This window comes from Bos mutus, chromosome 15 (genome assembly GCF_027580195.1).
Source record: "Bos mutus isolate GX-2022 chromosome 15, NWIPB_WYAK_1.1, whole genome shotgun sequence".
Classification (NCBI taxonomy): Eukaryota; Metazoa; Chordata; class Mammalia; order Artiodactyla; family Bovidae; genus Bos; species Bos mutus.
Genome location: NC_091631.1, coordinates 19247780 through 19275358, shown reverse-complemented (window position 1 = coordinate 19275358; position 27579 = coordinate 19247780). Strand labels below are relative to the sequence as shown.

Sequence of the window (27579 nt, the reverse complement as noted above, 5' to 3'; positions counted from 1 at the left end):
TTAAGAGCTGCTCGCCATGACTTTTTCTTCTTTTCTTTCCTTCCCATGGTACCCAGAACCATCAGGGAACATGGCAAGCCTCTCACTAAATGCACATAAATTACTTTGTCAATCCCATATGAGATGAGAAGTTGGTACAGGCAATGTGATGTGGAGGGGGCGGGGGGAAGATCTGAGATAAGGCTAGTTTCTTCATTCCCAAATTGAGGTAGGCTTTCTGAAGAGTGACAAATCAGGTAGAATACATGGCTGGAAATCTTTACACTTTCCCAGATACTTGCAGAAAAGGGATTTTCCTTTTGAAAGTATGGACTGTTTTGAATTAGAGAGAAAGATTAGCCCAGAGCAAAACGAAATTTCTCAAGAGCTACTCATCAGGACAACAGATATAAATTGAGTGTCTTTAAGTCAAGCAGAAGGGCAAAGTATGTCACTTCTTTTCTTTGTTCTTGAGGCTTTTGTTGCATATGCATTCTCAAAATGTCTATGCTGTTTCCCCAAGGGCACCACAGAAGGAAGAGCACCTTGGATCCAGACTTACTCTGATCAACGTGGGGATGACCCAGTTGGGCTCAGAGGTCCATGGCAAAGCAAAAGAAAAAAGAGTCTCCTTCAAAGACTATGAGGAAAGGCAATCCTGCTCCTATCCATGCCCTGAAAAAAGGGCAGAGGGAGAGTGCAAGGGTAAGCTCTCCCAGGCCACTTTGCAAAGATGAGCAACTCTTATTATAGGCCTGCTGCTCCTGCAGTTAAATCCACGTCTGCAAACCCAGAACCCAGGGAAGTGGTCACAGAAAGATGCACTCTGTACCACAGTTGCTGCAACTTCTCTTACAGATTTAACTCTCACTGTTCCTGCCTTCCCAGTTTCCCAGGTGGTGCTAGTGGTAAAGAACCTGCCTGCCAATGCAGGAGACACAGAGACTTGAGTTCAATCCCTAGGCTGGGAAGATCCCCTGGAGAAGGAAATGGCAACCCATTTCAGTATTCTTGCCTGGAAAATTCCATAGGCAGAGGAGCCTAGTGGGCTTCAATCCAGAGTCACAAAGAGTCAAACACAATTAAGCATGCACACCCACACACTAGCATGCACACCCACAATCTCTCTCTTAAGAGGATAAAGAAACTAGTGTTGATTTAGCTCCTACCGTGTGCCAAGCAGGTTACATGTTTTTATTAGCTTGGTTTTCATAGCAAATTTATCCTCTGCCCTATCACAGATGAGGAAACTAAGGCTTGGAGAAATTAAGGGATTTGCCTAAAGACACGCAAGCAAGATTTAAGCCAAAGGCTTAAGACCCTAAACCCCTTCCCTTTACCTTGACATCACTCAGCTAGACCAGATGAATGAGGTTTTCATCTCTCTTTCATTGCAGATGACTTTTCTCTAGTGCTACACTGGTACCAGATCTGGTTTTCTAAACAAGTGAAGTGACATCCCTACTGATGCCTGAGTGTCCATTCTTGGTGATGTCTGTGTTGAGCATTGCCCTCTTTCCCTTCTACAGGTGAGCCCCACACGGGAGGGGGACATACAACTGTCTCTATCGCCTTGGTATTGCTGAATTTACCGGGTCACTTTTCTCCTGAATTATGAGACTGTCAGGAAATAAGTTCTATGAAAAGAGAAGAAATCCAGAATCAGGGAGAAGGACATACATGAACAGGCTGGGGTTGAATAGTATATTGGTCAGAGTTTTCTTGAGAAACAGAACCAACAGATCTACAGATGTAGATAGACAGAAAGACAGAAAAAGAAATTTATTATAAGATACTGGCTCAATCAATTGTAGATGCTTGGTGAGTCCAAACTCTGGCTGGAGATTCAGGAAAGAACTTCAGTTCAAATTCAAAGGCAGTCAGGTTAGAGATTCAGGAAGAGCTGATGACATAGTTCAAGTCTGAAGGCCATCTGCAGCAGCATTCCTCTCTTACTTAGGGGAAGTCAGTCTTTTGATTTATTCAAACTTTCTGATTAGATGATGCCCATCCACCTTATGGAAGGAAATCTGCTTTACTCAAAGTCCAACAATTTAAATGTACATCTCATCCAAACACCCTCACAGAAACAGATTAATGTTTGACCACATATCTGGGCACTGTGGCCCAGCCATGATGACACATAAAATTAAATCATTAGCCAGGAGAAGTGACAAAGCTGGTATCATCTCAGAGCATCTCCTGGGCCAAGACCTGGAGGAAGTAAGACTGCTGAGCAGCTTTTATCCTTCACATCACTTTTCTGGCTTCCCCAGAATCCCTGCCCTGATGAAATTGAGGAAATAAAGCATTCAGGATGCTTACTAGGAAAGATTCATAATTGATAAAGGATGATGGGAACATATACTAAAAATGGGAGATAGTGGATCAAGCATCTACACTGGCAGGAATGATCCCTTGGAGAGGGAGAGAAGAGTAATTCAGGAGGGACAGGTAATGCCAAAGGTACCAAGATCTATAGAATAGGAGCCACTGGTACAATCATAGAACCTTAGAGCTAGAAGAGACTTCTGAGTTCCCCACACGTTCTACCCATCAGAACTTCAAGGTGACATGACAGGCAAGGCTACTGCGCTACTTAATGGCACAGCCCAGACTGGGACCCAGATCTTATCAATGACTTACTGTGTGTTGAGCACTTACTATGTGCCAGAAATTTATTTTACAGAGCAAGAAACTGGGACTCAAAGAAGTGAGCTGTTCAAACTTACACAACTACTAAGGGTGAGACCTGAGATTCAAGCCCGATGATGCCTGGTTCATAACTCAAAGACTTATTCTCTGCACTAGATGGCCTCCCAGACCAGGGTCCCCATGCCCTGCAGGGGACTCACGAGTCTCTTGAACAGCTCATCTGGGGTTTCTCACATCCTTCTCAGGGAGATGAGGAATGTCCTGACCTCTTGCAGGGTGGTTCAGACGGGAGTGATTCTGTCTGTATCCATGACACACAGTTACACAGCTTCTCAAGGTGGGAGACGAGACTCTAAGATCAGATCCTTGAGAGAGTCTGTCAGGAACACCGCTCACAGACCCGCACCCGCAGAAGTGCTCACCAACAGACGGCAGGGCTTCACGTAACTCTGTGAGGAGACGGGGCTGCCAGCAGGAAGCTCCAGAATCACCTGCTAATGACAAGCTGTTCCACCCCCAGCAGAGCCCTGGAACCGGTATGCGCTCAGACACAAAAAAGCCCAGCTTCATTTTCGCAGCCAGATTGCCATCCAAAGAAAAGACTTCCCAGGACAACAGATTTCTCTGAGGGGAACACAAAGCGTGGACAGGTGGCTTCCCATTGAAGAGCATCACCCATAACTTCCTCTCCAGACTCCAGGCGGCCTGGTCAGACCCCAAGAGGAAGAGAAATGCTGGCTCAAAATAGACAGATTTTTTGAAAGGCAAATGTACTTTTGGAGTTGTTAGACATTTTGTTTTAATAAAGGAAATTTCTTGGAAAAAAGTAAATGATAATGATGATGATGACAGCTACTACTTATTAAGCTTAATAATGGCAGCTGCAATTTATTGAGCATTTACTGTACATACTAGGAGGGCTTCCTAGGTGGCTCAGTGGTAAAGAATCCACCTGTCAGTGCAGGAGCTACAGGAAATGTGGGTTTGATCCCTGGGTTGGGAAGATCCCCTGAAGAGGGAAATAGCAACCCACTCCAGTATTCTTGCTGGGATAATTCCATGGACAGAGGAGCATGGCATGCTATAGTCCACGGGGTCGCAAAGAGTTAATCACAACTGAGTACACATGCACTTCACTTCCTAAATGTCGTAACTATGCTTTACATGCTTTATCTAACTTGCTCTTCACAACAACTGGATGAAGAATATTCTATTCATATTACCATCTTAAAGAGGAGGAAATGGAGTCTCCAAAAGGTTAATTCACTGCTAAAAGGACACACAGCTATTAAGTGCAATCGCTGGGGTTTAAATCCAAGTCTGATTCTAGAGCCAGCGTCCCATCAGTATGTGGGCATGGAAGTGCATGAGTGTATGTGTATCTGACTGGTGTGAGTGTGTCTGTGAGTGTGTGTGTTTGTGAGTAGATAACATAAAATGCATAGCACTCTAGGCAGTTAGAAACGTCCAGGAAGCAAGAAGGACTTCAGGAGAGAGTGAAGTCAGACCTTCTCCTCTCTCCACTAACAGGTCCACAGAACTGGGGATATGCAGGCGAGTGCCCACAGCTCCTCTGTGCTCAGAGGGCAAAGGTGGAGGGAACTCCTGCCCCTTCCACTCTGCCAGGATGTCTCAGCTTTCTAGACCCTAGTCAGGCATGGCTTCCCTGGTGCCCTCTCCAACACCCTCCATGACCTCTACCCATTGCCTGCACCCCTTCCACTATTTTTACTAACAGAATAAAAAGTTCTTCCCTTGGCCAACAAAGCCTTGTGTGATCTGGCTGACTGCCCCCCTCAACACTGCTGAGCCCCCCATCAGCCCTAGACCCTGCACCTGCACTGCTGAGAAGAGATAAATAAACCTCTCTCTTGTTTAAGCCCAGCATTTGGGGAGATCTCCTGCTACAGCCACCTAGCCAGTATCTGACTCATATTCATGGTCTCTCTGACCTTGATATTTTAACTTTCTCCACTCTCCTTGAATCTCTGACCTGCTCTGACCTGCAACCCACAGTCACAGCAGATGACTTCATCTACTATTTCAGAAAGAAAGGAAGTCAGCACACTCTCTCAGCTTTCACTACCGCTTTAGGTGACCCCTGCACCCTGCCCACTCCTCCCTTCTCTGCTCTGACTCCATGGCAATGTCCCTCCTCCTGTCCTGGCCAGGATTTTTATCAGGGCTTTGAGACCCATCCTCTCTGTTCCTCAGAGAATTCTCATTTTCAGTCTTCTCTCTTTTTTTTATAATTCAACCTCCCCCTCTCAACTCCATCCACAGTAGGTTCATGATTTTCTCATCTTAATATTACAAAAAAAAAAAAAATACTAAGACTTCTCTTGATCACACACCACCCCGTACTCTCATACCCTTAAAGAGAGCTATAGGTGCTTTCTTCAGTTGGTATCTCCTCTTCAAACCACACTCCCCACCAACCTCATAGGAGTTATGTCCCAACATTGCACTAGAAGTCCTAGTTAATCTCTCTAGCGATGTTGGATCGAGAAGTCCAATCTTCATCCTTCTTGTTCTCAGAGCAGTGTTCACCTCATTCTCCTTCCCTCCTTGAAACCATCCTCATGACACCTCTCTCTCCTGACTTTGTTTCCATTGGTCTCATGATCCCTATCTCATCTAATTCTCAGAATGAATCGATGAGGTAGAACTATTCCTATTCCCATTCTTGAGATAAAGAAACGGAAACCTAGAAATGGTAAATACATTTCCCAAAGTGGCACAGCTAATTGGACAATCTGGGATAGGAACTCAGACCCCGGACACCAGAATCAGTGTCCTGAACCTCCACGTGACATAGTTTTCTCAACTCAAACAGCTTGAAGCCTGCTGACTATGAAAATATTGATTCTTTCTCTCTCTACAAAGTGACGGTTAGCATGTAAGTAAGTAGCAAACTCTTTAGCGTGGGCACTTTTGCCCATCATAGGCTGAGCTTGTTCAGTCAGTGAATCCCCTGAAGAAACCTCTGCCACAGCCTTTATCCACAGAAACACTCTGCACAGGGTCACTGTCATGGCTGCCACCTGACGTGGGAAGCCACTGGTCCTCCACCTTGGCCGGGATGGATTCTGCACAGTCTCTACGTCGACACATTGGTAGCTGCCAATTCACAGCCTGCCCAGGTCCTGCGCCAGCATTTTAGCTGCAAAGGAGGCTGGGAAAACAAGTACCTGGCATTTTCAGCTTCTACCTGTGTGTGTTGGGGAAGAGGATTTTCCTACAGTTACAGGAAATGTGTTCAGTTACTGACAGCCAAAAAGAATGATTAATATTCACTGACAAGTGAAATAATCCAGTACCTGATATGTTATCTGTCACTCTAATACGTTATCTACCATGTCTGGGTTGAGCACAGTGCCAGAATGCTGTGTTGTAAAGACATTCACAATCTCACCCAGGTGCCCCCGACACCCCATAAAACTTCCCATCTGTAACACTCACCTATCTCCACATCCCACTCTTTATTCTTCTCTTCCCAGAAAGTGAAAGTGAAAGTCACTCAGCCATGTCCGACTCTTTGCAACCCCATGGACTGTAGTTCATGAAATTCTCCAGGCCAGAATACTGGAGTGGGTAGAATTTCTCTTCTCCAGGGGATCTTCCAGACTCAGAATCGAACCAGGGTCTCCTGCATTGCAAGCAGATTCTTTACCAACTGAGCTATCAGGGAATGCCTATCTGATAAACAAATCTGTGCTAAATGATGATGACTGAAAATGGGTTAATTAGTGCCTGATTCTTTCCAGAATCTTCCTACTTTCCCCAGGAGATTCCAGGGGCCACAAAGGTTCAGCCCAAAGGGATTTAAAGCAGCTGTGAAATTTATCTTGGAGAGGTTCTGGTCAGCACAGGTTTTCAACTGAAGCAACCGCTCTTCAGTAAGTAACCTGGGGCAAATCGGTTATCACCAGCTCCCTACCAACCCCAGATCCATGAGCAGACCCACATGCTTACATTTGATCTAAGCCAATCTTCCCTCCAAACCTCATGTGATCTCCAAGGGTAAGTATAATTATCTTCATTTGATAAATGAGATACCCATAAAGGTTTAATGAATTTCCCAAGGCACTCAACCAGGTAAACAGGACAGCTGAGACTGGATCCAGATTTCTTGACTCTTACCAAGGTGTTTTTCACTTTCCAGAACTCCTGGCTGCCGTTCTCTGGATCTGGAGCAACCCCAGGGCCGGAGTGAATAAAGGACCAAAGGAACCTGAGAGATAGTCCTCTGGGAGGCAGGAGAGATCGACAGGAGAGAGGAGACAGCCCCAGGATGTCCCCCTTTCAAGAGTGCATCCTATTTACTTTGACTTGACTCTCTTTTCAAGTGGGTTCTGATTGCAAAATATTTACATTCACCAGGAACACTAAACATAATGGCTTCATTTTTGTCTCAAAAATTGCAAAAAATTAGAGGACATACAACAACCACAGATGGAACCCAGGAGCTGAGCTGGGGTGGGCAAAGGAAGACCAAATCTACAAACCAGTGTGAGCCTTTGTAGCTGCAGCGACGGGAAAGCCTGCCGTCTCCAAGCTCCATGATTAAAAGCAACTGCAAATTAGTTTCCGCAAAGGTCTTTCCCTTTAAATTGAAAAGCATGGTGTAATGGAATTTCATAGACGCCCCTTTGCAAATGACTTCATATCTCACTCTGTTCAGAGCTGAGAGGTGGCCACATGCTGTGAATTGTAAGAGACTGAGGCTCTTGTGAGACTGCATATCCTTCCTCCGACTGACTTTGGTATCTAGACACTCAGGGACTACTCACCCCATCCCTTAACCTGGGGAGGGAATGAGTGGACTAAGAGCACTGGAGTCACGGCCACACGGTTAGTAGTCTTCCCCTTCCCCAAACCGGCTGCTGACCTGCAAACTGTGCTTTCTACCGCAGTCAGGATCCTAGGCGTTGCTAGCTGCCTACAGATTGCCCACGTATAAGCATTTATACATAAAAGGTTTTGGAAGGCTGTGGGGTTTCTGAGTTCTAATGAGATTTCCAGTAGAAATGATTAAGTCAGGCTGACTAATATACTGAAGGCCACACCATAGTCACTGATCACCTTAGCTTTCTTGGGGGTACCCCTTGAGCTTAATATAGGAATCATATTTCTTAATTGTCAGCAGTTTTACAGTGACTCAAACAGGTTGCATTTCAGTGTCAGGTCTGATTGACTAATATTTCCAGACAGCCCAAATCTCTAATTCATTCACGCAAGAAAAAGGTATTAGCACCTACTATGTGCCAGGCACTCTGCCAGGCCCTGGGATATGACCTGACTCACAGCTCTTGTGGTGATTACAAATGACAGAGACAGGATGAATTCAAATGGCTGTTTCAATGAACATAAAACTGCAACTCTGACAACGTGATCCTTTGGCAATGCTGAGAGAAAGCCCAGGAGGGGGAATTAGAGCTGGTCAGGGCATCCAGAAGACATCCTCAAGAAAGTGGCCATACAGCTGAGAACTAAAAGATCAGAAAGAGCCAAGAGAAGAGAGAAGGGAAACCCTTGAGGGAGAGGGCACAGCATAGGCAAAGCCCAACAAGGTCAGGGGCTTGGTGAAAGCTGGGTGGGAGGGGGAAGGCTAGGATACATTAAGCTTGGTAAATCAGGGGAACGAGACACCAAAGGAGCCTGAAAAAGGGGAGACCCTGCAGGGCTCTGCAGGACCTGTGTAGGAGCTTTGCCTTTATTTGAAATGAAAATTGGATGCCATGGAAAAGTTGTAAAGAGAATGAGGGCCATTGGAAAATGTCTCTCTAGAGTCTCACTTATTCTGGCAGTGACCTGACTCACCCATAATCACAAGGGCAATGGCACAGCCAACTCAGGAATTCAGGACAAGAGTGTCCAGCCCCAAAACTCTTTCTGCTACAGAATTACCTAGTAGCACAATTTTAAGGTGTGATGTTATCACCTGGGCAATAAGTTAGTAAACCAGACAGTACATCCCTTCACCTCTCTGGGAAATGACCCATAGGACACAGACAACAACACGGATAATAATAAGCATTAAGGTACCAAGTCCAATGATGGGTCATCAGCACACACAATGATCTCTTCCCAAATGTATCTATATATCCTCTGCCTGAGAGAGAAGTTCAAAGGGATATGCACTTTAAAATGATAGAACTGGCTATGTGGTAGTTCTCAGGACAATTTTGTCCCCCTCCCCCGAGGACATCTGATAATACGTGGAGGCATATTTGGCTGTCACACTGGGAGGATGTCCAGCTGGCATCTAACAGGTAGACGCCAGAGATGCAGCTAAGCATCCTACAATGCACAGGACAGTCCTCCACAATAAAGAATTATCTATCCCCAAAATGTCAGTAGTCCTGCTCTTGAGAAATCTGATCTAAGGGAGCTCAAAACCACAAGGTGAGTTCTTGAATAACTGAATGGACAAAACATCACACACACACACACACACACACCTCCATTTGACAGTGATTTAAACAAGAAATCAACTTTTGTTGTGTTAAGTCATTGAGATTTGGAGGTAATTCATTATAGTTGCTAGCATTATTTACTTTAGCAAATACAACTGATAAAGGTTAGTCCTTCTAGGAGGACAGGTGCACCCTGGCAACAGAGCCATATCACTTGACAGGTACTGGGAAGGCTTCTGGAATTAAGAAGTGAACGGTATGGAAGTTCCTTTAAAAACTAAGAACAGAACTACCCCATGACCCAGCAATCCCACCACTGGGCATATACCCAGAGAAAACCATGACTCAAAATGACACACGCACCCTATTGTTCATTGCAGCACTATTTACAATAGCCAGGACATGGAATCAACTTAAATGTCCATCAACAGAGAAATGGATAAAGAAGATGTGGTGCATATATATAATGGAATATTACTCAGCCATTAAAAGGAATGAAATTCGGTCATTTGTAGAGACACAGATGGAACTAGAAAGTTATATAGAGTGAAGTAAGCTAGAAAAAGAAGATCAAATATTGTATATTAACACATATACATGGAATCTAGAAGATGGTATAGATGATTTTATTTGCAAAACAGAAAGAGACACAGATGTAGAAAACAAACATATAGACACCAAAGAGGGAAAAGGAGGACGGGACGAATTGGAGTTTGGAATTGGCATATATATCAATACACTATTGACACTATGCATAAAACATAACTAATGAGAACCTACCGTATAGCTCAGGGAACCCTACTCAGTGTTCTGTGGTGACCTAAATGGGAAGGAAATCTAAAAAAGGGAATATATGTATACGCATAGCTGATTCACTTTGCTGTACAGTAGAAACTAACAGTATTGTAAAGCAACTATATTCTGATAAAAATTAAAAGTAAAAAAATTTTTAAAAGGAAGTGAAGGACTGTGGATGCCTGGGCCTGTCGTGTAAGTCATGAGACCTCCCAATGCCATGGGCATGAATAAGTCAGGAGCACAGTGGCTGCTTTATAGCTCTTTCCCCCCACTAATGACCAGAAGCAGTGCCTCTAGGGAGAAACTCTCTTAGCAGCTCAGTGGAGAAATGCGGCAGGAACCCACCAAACAAAATCACAAGAACTCGCTCATCTTCCTCTTTCCCTTGCCCTTTTTTTTATGAAGACAGGGACTAGCTGACAATAGCAAGGTCCATTTAGTGTATGGTCTGGTCTTGCTGTGACTAATAAGATGACTGGTTGTATATCTACTCTTTATGGTTGTTCATTATATCACCCTAACATAAAGTAATTTAATTTCAGTGGGATAATTAGGGTATTTCTAATCTAACTGATAGTCTGAATGAAATGAGATTCTCAGAGGGAGATTTGTGTATCAGGAGACTGGTGACCTCCGGCCCCAATTTTCACACAGTATATTAATCTGACAGCCCGACTTCCCAGGCATCCTGGATCTGGACGTTTCCGAGCCTGTGAGTTACAGCACACACCGGCAAATGAGATTATCTTACGTATAATGAGATTTCTGTGGACTCGGGGGGGTAGATCATAGTATTTGAACTGAGAACTTCAGATTGATGGAGAAACTATATGGAAACAGAGACCCCGAGACACAAATGTACTCAAGAGGGCACACGGGCCACACAGGGTCTCAAAGATGAGACTCAGAAGAGGAAAAGCAGAGCCCTGCGCGGTGTCTGGCTGACTGGGACACCCAGGGCCACCCCAGCCAGGGAAGCCTCGCGCTGGGAGGATGGGCAAGCCTGTCCTCAGGAAGATGCAGAAAGAGTCTGCTCAGTAAGCCTGGGGTGGAGGACCAAGGAAGGAGACCTGGAAGGAGGAAGCAGCAGAGGTCGGTAGGGTCAGGCCAGCTTTCTGAGCAAGCAGGCAGCTGAAAGGCCTGCCGCCTACCCCCCAGTCGCCCACACACATCCCCAGGAGCTGACCCACTCACCTCTGTCCTCCACACTGGCTCCAAATCTTACGCTGTGCTGTGCTTAGTCGCTCAGTCATGTCCGACTCTTTTCAACCCCATGGACTGTAGCCTGCCAGGCTCCTCTGTCCATGGGATTCTCCAGGCAAGAATATTGGAGTGGGTATTCTTCTCCTCCATGCCCTCCCAACTCAGGGATCGAACCCAGGTCTCCTGCATTGCAGGCAAATTCTTTAAGAGTCACACTTTTATACCCATTATCAGAGGTAGGATACCAGCTCTTTCTAAAGAAAATCTGCCACTGAAAACACTTTCTATTTTTCATTTGTTCAGTGAGCACCCACAACAGGGCAAGTACCAGTCAGACCTGCAACAGATAAAAACCTCTCTTTCCACACTAGTCGCATCCTTTTGATTTAGTTTCTCAAGCCTCCTTAGTAAATTCCTTTAAAGTCCCTTTAGAATTTAATTTGAGAGAAAAAAGTTTGTTTTTCCTGGAAGAAATAATATGTTTTCTCTTATCAGATAATAAGAACTATATAGCTTGTTTCCCTTGTTTTCTTGGGTGCTAGGAAGCTCAGAGGTTAGTATCATACTCAATCTCATCAGTAGGTTGATATTTTGTGTCTTTTTCTTTCTGATTTTCTATTTTTCCATTTCTAATGAAAAAGATTTATTTCATGCTTTTGATTTGGTAAGGTATTTTAGTATTTCAATACTCTTTTGAAAGGAGTATTAAATGTATTTATTCAAACATTTAAAAATAAACAAAGAAAGAAGCATTGGCTTACAAAAGCCCACTGTCAAAAATCCTTCAGTATTTACTAAGTCCCTATCATTGGCTGAGCACGTAACATGGGCCCCTTTCTAAGCATCCTATCCCTCACAACAGCCTTTGAAGTAAGGACTATAATCCCCACTCTAGAGAGGAATGAAGAAGTGGGGCTAAGGAGGCTGCCTGAGATGACACAATCAGTAAGAAGAAGCACCAGGAGCAAAACCTGAGCAGTCTGGCACCCACAGCTGCCCTCTTAACCACTGCTGCTGGACATGCAACTTACTATGCTGGGCATCGGAGCAGGCACAGTACACGTTCGGACACCTCTGCCGGATGGCCTCACCTCCTTTAGTTCCCCCTTTTGAATTCCAGCCATTGCTGCAGCAACCGACCCTGCTGGTGCTCAGGCGTGACCGGGCAGCCCCTTGCCTGGACAGCATGGAGAGTCTCCCACTTTCTGACCTAGGGTTGCAGAAATCTGCTCAGTGAATCTAACACATGTACACACCTGGAGGAAAAAGGAGCTAACACTCCATGGGGCAAACCTTGACCAAGGAGGGATGGACACAGCGGATAAATGCTCCTGTTTCTGTCCTGTGGGCAGAGAACTCCGAGGCCCATTCTATACAGCTCCTGGAGGGGGAGGGGGATGCCCAGTGGGATTCGCTGCTGTTGCCCACTCTACTGATCAGCTCAGTAATACTGGGTTGGCCTTCCTTCGAGTTCACTCCTCCTGGGCCTCCCTCCTTCTCCTGGGGATCCATTTCTAAAACAAACCACCTGTATGCACAAGCTTGTCTCAGCTCTGCTCTGTGAGGAAAGCAAGGCTAAGACCCTGCAGTCCCTAATCTGAGGAGCTCAAATTTGGGTGACATGTCATCAGGAGAGGAAAAACTCAGTGACACTGCATTAACGATCATGACGAAGCAGCCAGAAGAGTCACTTGGACTGTGAAACAAGAGCACGGAGAAGCGGAACAAGCAGGGAACTCCACTAAGGTTTCCTTGACTCAACCACATGCTGTCTATGGCTGCCTTCCCACCACAGCAGCAGAATCTCAGCGCTGCTACACAGCCCACCACCAAGACTAAAATACTTCGTATCTGGCTGTTTACTGAAAGTTTCTGGGTCTCTGGTACAGAAAAGCCAGGATCCTATGGGAATACAGAAAATGGCCACGGGTCCTATTAATATCTGTGACAGGCGGTTGGGAGGGTGGACTGTTGAAGAATAGGAGCAGGGGCGTTCCAGGTAGAGGCAACAGTTGAACCAAATGCATAGAGCTGTGAATCAGCACACGGCTGGTGAGCAACCACAGGGGGTTTTACCATCGCAGAAGACAAAGAAACCATGAGAGGAGTGATAGGAGATGAGGCTCAGACAGAGACTTAAGGTATCTGCTGCTGGGTTGATTCTCTCATTTTAGGCTCTTTCCTTCAATACCCAAATATACTGTGTGTACATGTGTGCTAAGTCACTTTGGTCGTGTCCAGCTCTTTGCGACCCCATGGACTGTAGCCCACCAGGCTCCTCTGTCCATAGGATTCTGCAGGCAAGAATACTGGAGTGGGTTGCCATGCCCTCCTCCAGGGGATCTTCCTGACCTAGAAATCAAACTCATATCTCTTGCCCCTCCTGCACTGCAGGCAGATTCTTTACCACGGGGTCACCAGGGAAGCACCAAGTATACTGTAACCAAGAATAACTCCAGAGTTCAGTGTGTGCCTTCTTCTGTTCTGATGAATGGTAGGAGCCTTCTCGCAAAGCAGCCCTCTTTGCACCGGGGCATTCCTGACACTAAAGACCCGCTACTCTGCCCTTCTCAGGTGGCCTGCCTTGGGATGGGTCAGTTCAGGTGTCCTGCTCCTCTCGCTGCTGAACCACACATGGCTGATGTGTCAGCATGAAAGTCAGACCCCACTGCACGCTCTGATCTTTCTCCCTGCTGGCCTGCTTTGTGGTTTCCTGGCCTGAGGATGCAGTGTGTGCATGCTAAGTCACTTTAGTCATGTCTGACTCTTTGCAACCCTATGGACCGTAGCCTACCAGGCTCCTCTGTCCATGGGGTTCTCCAGGCAAGAATACTGGGGTGGGTTGCCATGCACTCCTCCAGGGGATCTTCCTGACCCTGAGAAGGTTGCAGGGATTGAACCTGCGTCTCTTATGTCTCCTGCACTGGCAAGCGAATTCTTTACGACTACAGCCACCTGGAAACTGGAGTGGGTTGCCATCCCCTTCTCCAGTCGATCCTCTCAACCAGGGATCGAGCCCAGGTCTCCTGCATTGCAGGTGGATTCTTTACCATCTAAGCCACCACAGGAGCCCAGTAACAGGTGGCAAAAACAAGCGTGGGAGACTGAGACCTGCCCTGCAGCCCCGGGAGGCAGTGTTTCTTCCTGCCACTGGGAAAGGAAAAACCCTGGGTGATCAACATGGTCTGAGGCTGAGTTCTTCTGTTTAGTTCTTTCAGGTATACTTACTGAGGGAGAACAGAATACCTGCCAGGCAGGGCAATCTACTCAGGATACAGAAGAACGATGAAGGTCCTATCCTGCCCTCAAGGACCTCACAGTCAACTGGACAGACAGAGGTTCTATTTCACAGGAGGAAGAGATTGTTAGCTCCCCTCTGATGGGAGTGCAGCCCTGAGAGGCAAAGCCGAGAGGATAGTAAAGACTTAATAAACATCCTAAGACTATCTGTTTTAATGATTATTCTGGAATGAAATACAGTTACCAAGTCAATTGCTGAAACGCAAGCACATTCATAAAGTACTGAAGGATACTCCAAAACAGTTTATTTCCCCTCAAGAGCTTCAAGATTTCCCTGACAATACTTATTTACATTGGTTGGGTGAACCATTTTTTAATAAGCAATGCAAAGGTAACTTTCAGTCCCAAAAGGACAGACTTCAGCATTACTTGGAAAACACACTGGTCATGTCAAGCTGCTGGCATTTAGACACCCATTTCAAATGTTGCAAAGACCAAGATGGAAATACTGAACACCAACACTGACTTTTATCAAAAAGAAAAAATAGTTAACATTTACTAAGTATGTATATTTTACCAGACACTGTGCTAATGGCTTCATATCCTGTATCTCATTTGGTCTCCACAGCAACCCTCGAGGTAGATTCTAGTATTATTACTGTCTCCATGTTACAGATGGGACAACTGAGTCTTAAGCAGATTAACTAACCTGTCCCCCAGCCATCACTGGAGGAGGCAGATGTCACCTGACAGTCTATCCACAGGGGCCACACCCTTAAGCAGCACACCAACTGTCTCCCTTTACTGGCCAGTCCCCAGTTCCTGCCTGGGACATCTTTTTTCAGCGGTTTGGCCCAGACTAGGTTTCAGGATAAGTTCCTTCTTGGTGATAAGCAGGGCCCACGATCTCTGACAGCTGTTCCCCGCTCTTCATCATCGTCTGAAACAATCAGTAAGCATTAGAGAGTACTTTTCCCTTTACAAAGGTGATAATTAGATAACAAGCTGAGATTAAAGTAATTACAGTTAGACAGCTGGCGAGGCAGCACAGTCATGTTGAAATACTGTTGGTACTTCAGCATCTGGTTCTAATAACAGCATAGGCTAAAGGATTTTACATTAATTACAGAACATAATTTAATATAAACATATTTAATTACAATTGATGAGCGATAAACTGTTCAAGAATGACTTAACCCCTTCTGCGTGTCAAAGTGATGGGAACTTTGGGCAGTCTGCGTGGCCTCTTCTACTCTTTCTCTCCTTCCCCCTCCACACCCTCCATTACACCCTGGTTCTCTCTCCTGGAGAAAACCCTCCTCAAAGACGGAATCTTCTAGACACGGGTGTGGTTCATTGATTACCCCACGGTGTTTGGCACATGTGCAGAGCCACCCATCCTCGGAAAAGCCAGGTGGAAGAGGGCCAGCGAGCAGGCCAGGCTGGGAGGCACCGCTTCCACCTGAGCAGCTGCCTTCCTCGCACTGACAAAATGAGCCTGCCTCTCCCTGGCTGGTCTTCCCAGGGTCCTCACACCTCTCTGTGGTGCTGGCTTGGCTTCTGACAGTCAAGTGAGCAGCCTATTAAACAACCTTCGGATCTCTTAGAAAACGTATGAAGGTGAATCCATTTTTTGTCATGATCAGGAAGTTCTCTGGTCTCAATAGTCAGGGTATGTTCACTGTTTGGGAGTCAATGTGTAATGTATGGGGATTTCTACATTAAACAGGACTCTCCCATGGCAGAAATTCTTCCTCACGTGCTGCCAACCCCCTTCCCTACCCCCCAAGACTGGCAGAAGCAGGACCTGGATGAAACGGTTGATATCAGATTGAGACCGCACAGACACGATCTCCACTGGGTGAAGGACTCAAGCGCTACCTGCACATGCCTTCTAGAAGGCCCACTTACAAATGGGAGACTTCAAAGGTCACGAAAGCGATGTTGTAGACCGCATGTCTGCGTCCCCCTCGAACTCAAATATTGAAACCCTACCCTTTGCTGGAATGTATTAGGAAGGAGGAGGAGTCTCTGGGAGGTAATCAGGTTGAGATGAGGTCATGAGGGTGGCTCTGTCTCTCATTTCTTGGTCATGAGAGGATACAGCGAGAAGGCAGGTGTCTGTAAACCAAGAAGAGGGCCCTTCCCAGAACTTGCCCACGCTGGCACCCTGATCTGGGCTTCCCAGCATCCAGAACTGGGAGAAAGAAACTTGTTATTCAAGCCAGTAATTTGTATTTCTACTGGAGCAACCCAGGGCTTCCCAGGTGGCACTCACTAGTGGTAAAGAACCTGCCTGCCAATGCAGGAGACATAAGAGATGCAGGTTTGATCCCTGGGTTGGGAAGATCTCCTGGAGGAGGAAATGGCTACCCACTCCAGTATTCTTGCCAGAATTCCACAGACAGAGGAACCCGGCAGGCTACAGTTGATGGGATTACAGAGTCAGACACGAATGAAGCGACTTGCACACGCACACGCGCGCGTGTGCACACGCACACACACACACACACACCTAGCAACCTAAACTAAGACACACCACTAGCTCTCAACTGCAATAAAATTAAGAGTCAACCCAAAGAAATTACAAGGCTGATCCTTCCTTTAAAAAGAGTAAGTAGTCCTGGAGTGAGTTGGGAAAATTCATTGTCAAGTTTCCCTATGTGACAAATGATGTGAAATTACAAAAAGCCTCAAATACTGTTTTTACCTCCTGCTGTGGATTTCAAAGTCTAAAGCACACATTCTCCTAAAAGCTAACACGAGTGCTGAAAAAAACATTTATTATTCATAAGTAAGCAAGTGTAAGCCAATTCTAGAGGAACCACTGACAGGTGCACACGAAGTAGAATTAGTGAGACAATTCAGGACCACAGAGCATGTGAGAGAACCAGGCAGTCTCAGGTTGTTCTATTCTTTTGAAGAAAGAAGACATTAATTTCTCTATACATAGCAAATTTGCACGATGCGCGCAAACTATAAGGTACATCTCATAGATTAAATCATCCTGCAGAAGTGAGGAAGGGACAACAGGGAAAGTAGCCAATAAAGCATTTGCTATTTAACAAGTTACCACTATCATCAAAATTAAAAGCTCATGCATGTCAATGGACACTACCAAGAAAGTAAAAAAAAAACCACACAGAATGGGAGAAAATATTTGTCTTTTCCCTTTTTCCCATAGTCCTACCCAAGCAGGTGGGGATCTTTCTTACAGCTTTGGTTGCATGAGATCTTCTGCAGGCTTTCAGTAGATGTTCTTGAGAATTATTCCACATGTAGATATATTTTGATGTATTTGTGGAAGTGTGTGAGCTCCACATCCCTCTACTCCAACATCTTGATCTCCGGGAGAAGGTATTTGTGAATCATATATAATAAGGGTGTAGTATTCTGAATATATAAAGAACTCTCACAACCCAACAATAGAAATCCAAATACCCCAGTTGAAAAATGGGGAAAGGATCTGAATAGGTATGTTTACAAAGAAGATATACCAAAGACCAACCAGCACATGATAAATCCTGAACATCATTAGTTATCAGGGAAATGCAAATCAAAATGAGATACCACTTCATATCCACCAGGATGACGACAAGCAAAAAAGACAGATAGTAACAAGTATTGGCAAGGATGTGTAAAAATTGAAATCCTCATCATTTTGGTGGGAATATAAATAATATAGTCATCATGGAAAACAGTTTGATGGAAACTCAAAAGTTAAATATATAAGTTACCATTGATTCAAGCAATTCCATTCTAGGTACATACCCAAAAGAACTGAAAACATGTCCACATAAAAACTTGTACACAAATATGCATAGCAGCATTATTCATGATAGCCAAAAAGTGGAAATAACCCAAATGTCCATCCAATGACAAAGGAACAAACAAAATACAGTACAACAATACAATGGATTATTATTTAGCCATAAAAAGAAACAAAGTACTAATAAAAGCTGCAATATTGACCAACCTTGAAAACGTGATGCTAAGTGAGAGAAACCAGACACAAAAGATCACATATAGTACAATTCCATTTATATGAAATGTCCAGAAATGGCAAATCTATGCAGACAGAGGATGGGAGGAGAGAGAAACTGAGAATGCCTACTGACAGATATGGCGTTTCTTTTAAGGGAGGGGGGGTGATGGAGTTCTGGAATTAGATGGTGGTGATGGCTAGACAATGTTGTGAATATACTAAAACCACCAAATTGTTTGCTTAAATGGTTTTAAAACAGCACGTTTTATGGTGTGCTTCCCTTGTGGCTCAGCTGGGAAAGAATCCGCCAGTGATGCAGGAGACCTGGGTTTGCTCTCTGGGTTGGGGAAATCCCTGGAGAAGGGAAAGGCTACCCACTCCAGTATTCTGGCCTGGAGAATTCCATGGACTGTATAGTCCATGGAGTTGCAAAGAGTCCTACACGACTGAGCGACTTTCACTTTCATGTTTTATGGTATATAAATTTTATCTCAGTTTTTTTCAAGCTACCAATCTGGGAAATGGAGCCTAATCCCACTAGGCAAGCCTGGGAGCCTGTGTACAGCGTGCAGCTCAGGTAACTTATCCGAGGAGTAAGGAAGTTGGGGTATTCATATTATATACTAACTCCCATCAATCAGTGACTGAAGGTTGCTTTTAGGGAGCACTGATACCTTGCACTTCTGGGGTGCCTGCAAAAGGGGTTCTGGTGGCCAGAGAAAGTCCTTAGGCAAAGAAATGTTAGTGTTGATAGCTGACAGTCAGGCCAGCATGCCCTGAAAGGTACAGGCAAGGGGGTTCAGGCAGTGGGCCGACAATCTGCTACTCTCTCATCACGTTGTTTTAGGATTAAACAAGAAAGGCTGTGCAAAAGGCTTCACAGTGCTAGACACAGAGAGAACTCTCAATATATGTGAGTTAGTTTTTACAAAGACTCAATAAGGTTAAATAATTTGATCCAAACTACACAGTCAATACAAGTTGGAGCTGGGATTTACACAGCACTCTGTGCAGCCCAGTTTTTCATATAGAGAATGATATTAACAAGCATACACTAACCAATCTTGCAAACACACTTCAGGCAGCAATCCTGTCATCGTGGTGTTCAGAGGCTACAATACGCACCTTTACTCTTTAGTCTCTCTCTCCTCCCCTTTATGTGCCCTCGGTGAGGGAAGCAGCTGCTTTTCTCACAAAAAGGCCTTGAGGGCTGATGTTACTGTCTGCTCAAGTTTCAGGGTTTGGATATTACATGGCTTGCTGTGTAGCTGCTTAACTGAGATTCAAAGCCTGCACATTTGCTGACAATTTAGTGCAAAGGACCAAGACAGACAAACACCTGTGACTGCAGGAGCGGCAGGGCAACAGTATCCTCCTCACTCACCTATCGGTCCGGCTGTTCTCCAGAGTACCCTGACTTCAACAAAGGAGCCGTATCAGCAAAAACTCTAGAGGAAAATGGGCATCTCCTCCCAGAAGGCCCCGCACTTGCCCCCACCAGAGCATGCCAGAAAGGAGACATGAGGATGGGGGATGCAGAGCCCGCACCGACCTGATCAAATACTGGTTGATAATCGTGTCGAAGTAGCTGTAGTACACAACATTGTTCACGTGGCCGTACTGGTCATTGTCCTGCCACCTCGTCTGGATGGGCAAGAAGTACCCGTAGGCCTCCTGGTGCCGATGGTGATCCTCAGCTCGCTGGTTTTCTGATGCTGTAGCCAAGGAACGGCCATTCCTAGGAAGCAGCCTTGAAACCCAAGAGGTCATAGTGGGCTTGCTGCCTTGGACAGTACCTTCAAGAGAAAGAGCAACAGAGGATGAGAATGGTCTTCAGAAATCTTGATTTTAGTTTTACAAAGGCAATTGCATTAAATCCTGACCATTGGTTTCAAAAGGAAATGAGACTTTTTTTTTTTTTGGCTAGGAAATAAAATCCAGGTCCTTACCACAAACCTACTGACTTTTTAAAAAGGATTCCTTATTTAAAAGGTTTTGACACACACTGACAGAAACAGGTGAAGCCTTTGTTTGAATTTGACCAGTAAGAATTTAAAGTACATTTCTACAGAGGTGCTCTGCTCCACAAAGTATTTCAAGGAGGAACTGTTTCTGAAAAAATCTGTACCCTCACTAAGGGCATCAAGACAGAGCTTAGGCAACCAGCATAAAATAAAATGTTTACCAGAAAATATTATCAATTGGGCCTATCAACTGTAAGGTTTTTTCTTTTGAGGGCATTAATTTTCTTTTAGAACAAAAGTAACATCCTATGGGAAATGTTTAGATGACGCACAAAGGAGGAAAAAAATCCAACAATACCAGCTATTAACACTTCCATGTGCATTATTCCAGTCTTATATATCTGCATACATATTCTTCAGCAGGATCATACTGCTCATGTTGTTTTGTAATCTCCTGTGCTTAACAATACTCGCTAATGTTAAATAGAGAGCGTCTATGCTGTGCTGTACTTAGTCGCTCAGTCATGTACGACTCTTTGCAGCCCCACGGACTGTAGCCCACCTGGCTCCTCTGTCCATGGGGATTCTCCAGGCAAGAAGAGTGGGTTGCCATGCCCTCCTCTAGGAGAGAGTAATAAATACGCTTAAACATTATCTTATGTCACTTGCAATGCTGGATTCTGTTATATTCCATTGTATAGAAGCACCACAATTTATCAAATTTTCTTTTGTTGCATACTGAGGATTTTGATTCCAAGTTTGTTAATTGGGATTGGAATCTTTGTAAATAAACCTTCACACACATCTGTGATTATCTTCTTAGGATATATACTTAGAAGCAGAATTGCTGGGTCAAAGAGTAAATTGTTAAGGATTTTGATATAAGTTAATGCCCTCCAGAAAGGTGGTACCAATTTATGTCCTCCATAGCAGTGTACAAGCAGGCCAATTTTCTTGTCAATTTTAAAATGTTTTATCCATTTGACTGTGTTCTCTCATTTCCATACACATTTAAAGAGATGTGCTCAGTGAAAAGATGACTGCTGCTACCATCTATGATGGAATAACCAGTATCAGAATAACCCCTCTGAGAACAAGTACAGGAACAAGATGAAACATACAAGGAAAGCTGTGTGGAGACTTAGAAAAATCAAGGCAGCAGGGCTCTCCAGGCGGCACCCCCGAAGATGGGGTAATACTCTTGCCGCTGCTGTTTCTCATCAGGGCATTTGTCAATCTGCCACATGGGGAATAAAGGCTGAAGAAATAACAGCAACCTACGGGGTTGCACAGAGTCGGACACGACTGAAGCGACTTAGCAGCAGCAGCAGCAGAGCTTGCAGTAGGTAGTCTTGCTGTGGTGGAAGAGCTGACAAAAATTGAAAGGCCAGCATCCTGGAGAAAGTGGGCAAATTCCCCTCAAGGTCTTTGCTGACTCTCAAGCTGCACATGCTCAGAGAAAAGAGAGAAATCAGCTGAAGCAACTGTATGCGGCTAAAGTCTCAGGAGGAGACGACAGTCTCATTACACTGAGGACCCAAAAATGAGCTTTCAGGGCCCCAAGGAGGAGGGCGAAGACTCTAGACTTTCAGTTTCGACCCAAGAAGTATTACTCCCTTAGAATGAAGGCAAACTTTACGTTGTCAAACCTTGATCAAGATTATCTACCCGTATATCATCTGTCAGCTAGTAGAAAATGAAATCATCTCTGAAGGGAAACACCACCATTCAGAGCCTGTACATCATCATTTTATACACAAAGACTGGCCTTCATTCAAACATACCAAGTCTACTAGCAAAAAGGAACAGAAGAATTAATTTTAATAAAATAGAAACAGTCCCACAGACTCACACAGATTTAAAAATAGCTATGATTAACATACATCAGAGATAAAAGGCTAATATCCGTCCCAACACATAAAGAACTCTAAAACTGAAGGGGAGAAATGTCAAAAACCCAATACCAAAATAAGCAAAAGTCACAGACAATTCACAGATAAAGATTTTAAATGACTTTTAAACATTTGAAAAGATGGACAACTTTAGTTATAATAGAAATTATACCTGTGCTGAGATACCATTTCTCAATGATTAGATTTGGTAAAAATTACAAAGCTTGATAGCACATTCTATTGATAGAGCCATGAGGAAAGAGACTTTTATACATTGCTGGTGGGAATGTCTCCCACACCTTTATGGGAGGAGAATTTGACAATATCTAACAAAACCACAAGTAAGCTTACCTTTTAAATTGCATCTAATAATTTTCCTTGAAAATACACCTTCAAGAATGTAAAAAAAAAAAAGAAAGAAAACATATGAACAAAGAACATTATTTGTAACTAAAAAATATTGTGAAAAAACACATTAAAAAAACACACACATAAGAGATTGGTTGAATGAGCTATGGTATATTCACACAGTACACACAGTAGTATACTGAAAGTCGCTTGGTCTTGTCCGATTCTTTGTGACCCTGTGGACTGTACAGTCCATGGAATTCTCTAGACCAGAATACGGGAGTGGGTAGACTTTCCCTGCTCCAGGGGATCTTCCCAACCCAGGGATCAAATCCAGGTCTTCCGTATTGCAGGCAGATTCTTTACCAGCTGAGCCGCAAGGGAAGCTCCAATACTATACTATGTAACTGTAAATAAAAACTAAATAAAACATGATATGGAATGATTTACAGAATATATTTGTTGTCAATCAATAAAAGCAGTGGTTTTTAACCTGGTGGTCCAGTGGTTAAGAATCCACCTTTCAATGCAAGGGACATAAGTTCAATGTCTGGTTGGGGAACTAAGGTCCCCCATGCCAGGGGCCAAACCGAGCACTGGAGAGTACACGTGCCGCAATGAAAACCCAGCACAGCCAAAAAAAAGAAAAACAAATCAATAAAAGCAAAAGGGGATACATAGAACGATACTTTTGTGCAAGAAAGAAGAGGAAATAAGATAATATAAATGTGTTTACTTTTATTTAAAAAACAAATCCAGGAAGAATAAACCAGAAATTTACAAGACTGCATTAAGGTGCATGGGGTGGGAAAGGGGAAGTAATACTCCACTTAATATAGATTTTTGTGTAATTTTGAGTTTTGGAAGTATGTTAATGCTTTACATACTCATACAAAATAATGATGATGATGATGATGATGTTAAATTAACAGTGATGGAGGGGAAAGAAACCAAAAATGGAATACAAACAGAAATAAATGAGCCTAACTAAAATTCAAATGAATAACATAATCACACTGAAGGGAAAAATAATTACTTTTGAGTGCAGAGTTTTAATTATATACTCTCAGTTTGGAAACAAAAATCTTTTTACAAGCATTGAACACTAGTTAATCAGCATGATTTTTTATAGTGGTAGGGGTAGCAAATCTAAAACACTCTCTGTGAATCTAAGCCTAGGCAAGTGAGTAAAATATACTGAGAATAATCTTAGCCAGATTCGTCACTTGTGAAAAGGATTTACAAACATAGAAAGGAAAAAGACTAAACTGAACATTCTCATGTTAGATTAGATCTGGGAGCATCAATATGAACTCCATGGTTAGAGGCAGAGATGGAGATTTCCTAATCCAGCTGAGACTAGATATAATATAGTACATTTTCCACTGCATCAATATGAACTCCATGGTTAGAGGCAGAAATGGAGATTTCCTAATCCAGCTGAGACTAGATATAACATAGCACGTTTTCCACTGCAGTAGAAAATCAGCACACTTGGTGTCTGCTTCCCTGGTGGCTCAGCTGGTAAAGAATCCACCTGCAATGCAGGAGACCTGGGTTTGATCCCTGGGTTGGGAAGATCCCCTGAAGAAGGGAAAGGCTACCCACTGCAGTATTCTGGCCTGGAGAACTCCGTGAACTGTATAGTCCATGGGGTCACAAAGAGTCGGACATGACTGAGCAACTTTCACTTCACTTCACTTGGTGTCTAGACTTGTTTCTTTTTCCTTTTTTGGCCATGCCACGCAGCATGTGGACTCTTAGTTTCCCAACCAGGGACTGAACCCTATCCCCTGCATTGGAAGCATGGAGTCTTAACCACTGGAACCACCAAGGAAGTTCCTGTATCTAAGTTTCTAAATACCCACCTGCACACAAAGGAACCAAGGCTCCTTAAAGGATACAACTGATTACAATGCTAAGGCAGATAAAGTAAAAGATGATCCTGGAATATCTCACTGTGCCAGAAAGTAATGAAATGTACAAAGAATGATGAGCATGTCAAAAGTTCATGGGAGCTTGTTTGAGTGGGTTCCCAAGGGCCAAATCTGAAATATCTGATATCAAATTAAAACGAGATCAATGGATTATAACATCTTGAATTAAATAACAATTCTTAAGTCTACCAAATTAATAAATGGGGGTGAAGGAAAGTTACCCCTTACATAAGTATTCTGAGTAATAAATGTAGAAAGGATAACGGAGTTAGAAAAATCATTATTGTGCAAGTACCATAGGCTTCACTTTTACTTTTCACTTTCATACATTGGAGAGGGAAATGGCAACCCACTCCAGTGTTCTTGTCTGGAGAATCCCAGGGACGGGGGAGCCTGGTGGGCTGCCGTCTATGGGGTCACACAGAGTCGGACACGACTAAAGCGACTTAGCATAGTAATAACTGATCCAGTCAACAATCATGGATGATGGATGTAAAGTATACTGGGTACAAGTTTGATGAGAAGCAGATAACATCCATGATCTCAAAATAGTTCCCCACAAATTATTTATTCATTACGAATTAATAATATTAAGTTTATGATGGCTCATACTGGTAAGACATCTCCTTACGCAAGTTATCAAAGTTAGTATCACTAATAGTGAATCAAATGAACATCAACTGCCTCCTGATACAATGGCCTGAGAAGGACACAACATCACTTTTGTGTTATTTTACAATGTTATTGCATTGTAAAATATCTGAATCTAATCATAATGAAACACCAGAGAAACCAAAATTTAAAAATTCTACAAAGTACTTTCTTTGTACTCTTCAAAAATATCAAGATCATGAAAGACAAAGGGAGAAGAATTGTTTCAATTAAAGGAGATTAAACAACCATGACAACTAAATGCAATGCATAATCCTAGATTACATACTTAACTGGGAAAAGATGTTGCTATAAGGGAAATTATTGGAATAATTGACAAAATTTTAATTTAGATTGTAGATCAGATAACAGTATTGTATCAATACTAAATTTTCTAATTTTGAAGTTGTACTTCAGTTACATAAGATAAATTCCTTGTTTTTAGTAGATACAAACTGAAGAATTTAGAAATAAACAAGTATGACATCTGCAACATTTTGCCAAATGGTTCAGAAAGAATACTGTGTGTGTGTTGGGTAGGTAGGGGGATAATACACAGGCATGAAGGAAAAGATGAGAAAGTAAATGAGGAAAAAATGTAAAATATTGATGAATCTAGTAGAAGATATAAGTAATCCTAATTTAAGATTGACTATAAGTCAAGGAAGCATGGTATAACCTCTAGGATAATCAGAAAAAGAATATTTAATTAACAAAGGAAAAATTAAACAATAAAGATACTTTTCAAAGCCAAAAGAAAGCCATATGTCAGGTGAGAGGACCAAAAACAGATTGAGACCAAAAAAAACCCAAAAACAAACTGTAAGATAGTAAGTAGATAAGAATAAAAATTAGCAATAATTACATGAATTGCAATGAAGTACTCCAAATAATAGGCATAGACTCTAAGAATGGATATTTTTAAAACCCAACATAGTTTTATAATAGACATAACTTAAATACAAGGAAACAGAAAAGTCAGTAGTAAAATGACAGAAAACATACAAACATAAACAAGAAAAAAGGTAACATAGATATACTAATGACAGACAAAACAGATTTTAAGGCAAGAAGTATTACTACACACAAAAGAGAAACTTTGGTAAAGATAAAAAGGTCAATTCAACAGGAAGATTTCATAACATAGCCTCAAATACAGTAAAAACTAACAAAACGAAAGGACTAATAAATTCCCACTTACAATGTGTAGCTCTAACACACCTCTCTCAATAGCTCAAAGGAGAAGCAGAAAATAAATTAATCTATAGAAAATTGAACATGATTAAAAACAACACAGGGCCCACTGATTGGAGAATATACATTATTTTCAGGTATATATACAAGTTACCAAAATAAAACATATACTAGGCCATAAAACAAGTCTCAACAAATTTTAAAGAATTAAAATCAGAGTATGTTCTCTGACCACAGTGGAATTAATCTAAAAATCAATAACAATAACTACAACAAAAACACAATTATAAAATCTCCAAAAGCCAAATAATAAATAAAGTTAAATAGGAAATCACAATGGAAAATAAGAAAACATTTTCAACAGAATGGCAATAAAAATATGACATATAAAAACTTATGGGATATACCTAACCTGTAGCTAGAGAAAACACAATAGTTAAATGAAAATCTAACGATGAAAAGGAATGATCTAAGGATCCATCTCAATAATCTTGAAAAAGAGCAGCAAATTGAACTCAAAGAAAGTGCAAGAATAATAATGAAGATAAGAACAAAAGGCAAGAAAATAGACCAAAAAAAAAAAAAAAAACCCACAGTAGAGAAGAAGTCTTTTTCTGTAAAGGGACAAATGGTAAACATTTTAAATTTTGTGGGCCATATGCTACAACTACTCATCTCTGCCATTGTAATGCAAAAGCAGTCATAGTCAATACAAAATGAATGGACACAGCTGTGTTTCAACAAAATCATATTTACAAAACAGGTAATGGGTTATATTTGACCCATGGGCCATATTTTGTCAATCCCTGCAGCAGAAAATATAATAAAGCTAAAAGTTTGTTCTTTGAGAAAATAAAACAAAGCAAACAAAATTGATTAAAAAAAAACAGTGAGTATAAAGAGAAAAGACGGTACAAATTATCAATATAAGAAACAAAAAAGGGATATCACTACAGATCTCACGGGTATTAAAAAAGATAAGATGTTATAAATAACTTTAGATCAAAAAATTTGGTAATTTAGGTGGAATGGATAATTCATTTTTTAAGATACTAACTTACCAAAACTGACACAAGAAGAAATAGAAAATTCAAATAGCCTTATATCCATTTAAATATGCATCTATAATTAAAAGCCTGTCGACAAAGAAAAGCTTAGGACCAAATGGCTTCATAAGTAAGTCCTTTATTTCATGAACTAATACCAATGTTATACAAATTATTCCAAAGAACAGATAAAATAAATTCATTTCTGAACACATTTTATGAGGCCTATACAGCCTTGATACCAAAACATACCAATAAAGAAAAAGTA

General features: G+C 42.6%; 1 protein-coding gene across 3 annotated transcripts in view; it reads right to left on the bottom strand.

Annotated features, from left to right (window-relative positions):
- The window catches only part of LOC102287021 (uncharacterized), a 194547-nt gene that overhangs the window by 84157 nt on the left and 82811 nt on the right, over positions 1–27579 (bottom strand). For 2 of the 3 annotated variants that reach the window (XM_070383152.1, XM_070383154.1), the window contains exon 2: positions 19832–20075. In XM_070383152.1, the coding sequence (XP_070239253.1) occupies positions 19832–20049 (218 nt within the window). In that variant the 5' untranslated portion in view covers positions 20050–20075. Of the gene's footprint in view, positions 1–19831; positions 20076–22486; positions 22526–27579 lie in introns of all 3 variants that reach the window. The other variant, XM_070383153.1, reaches the window with a different exon arrangement.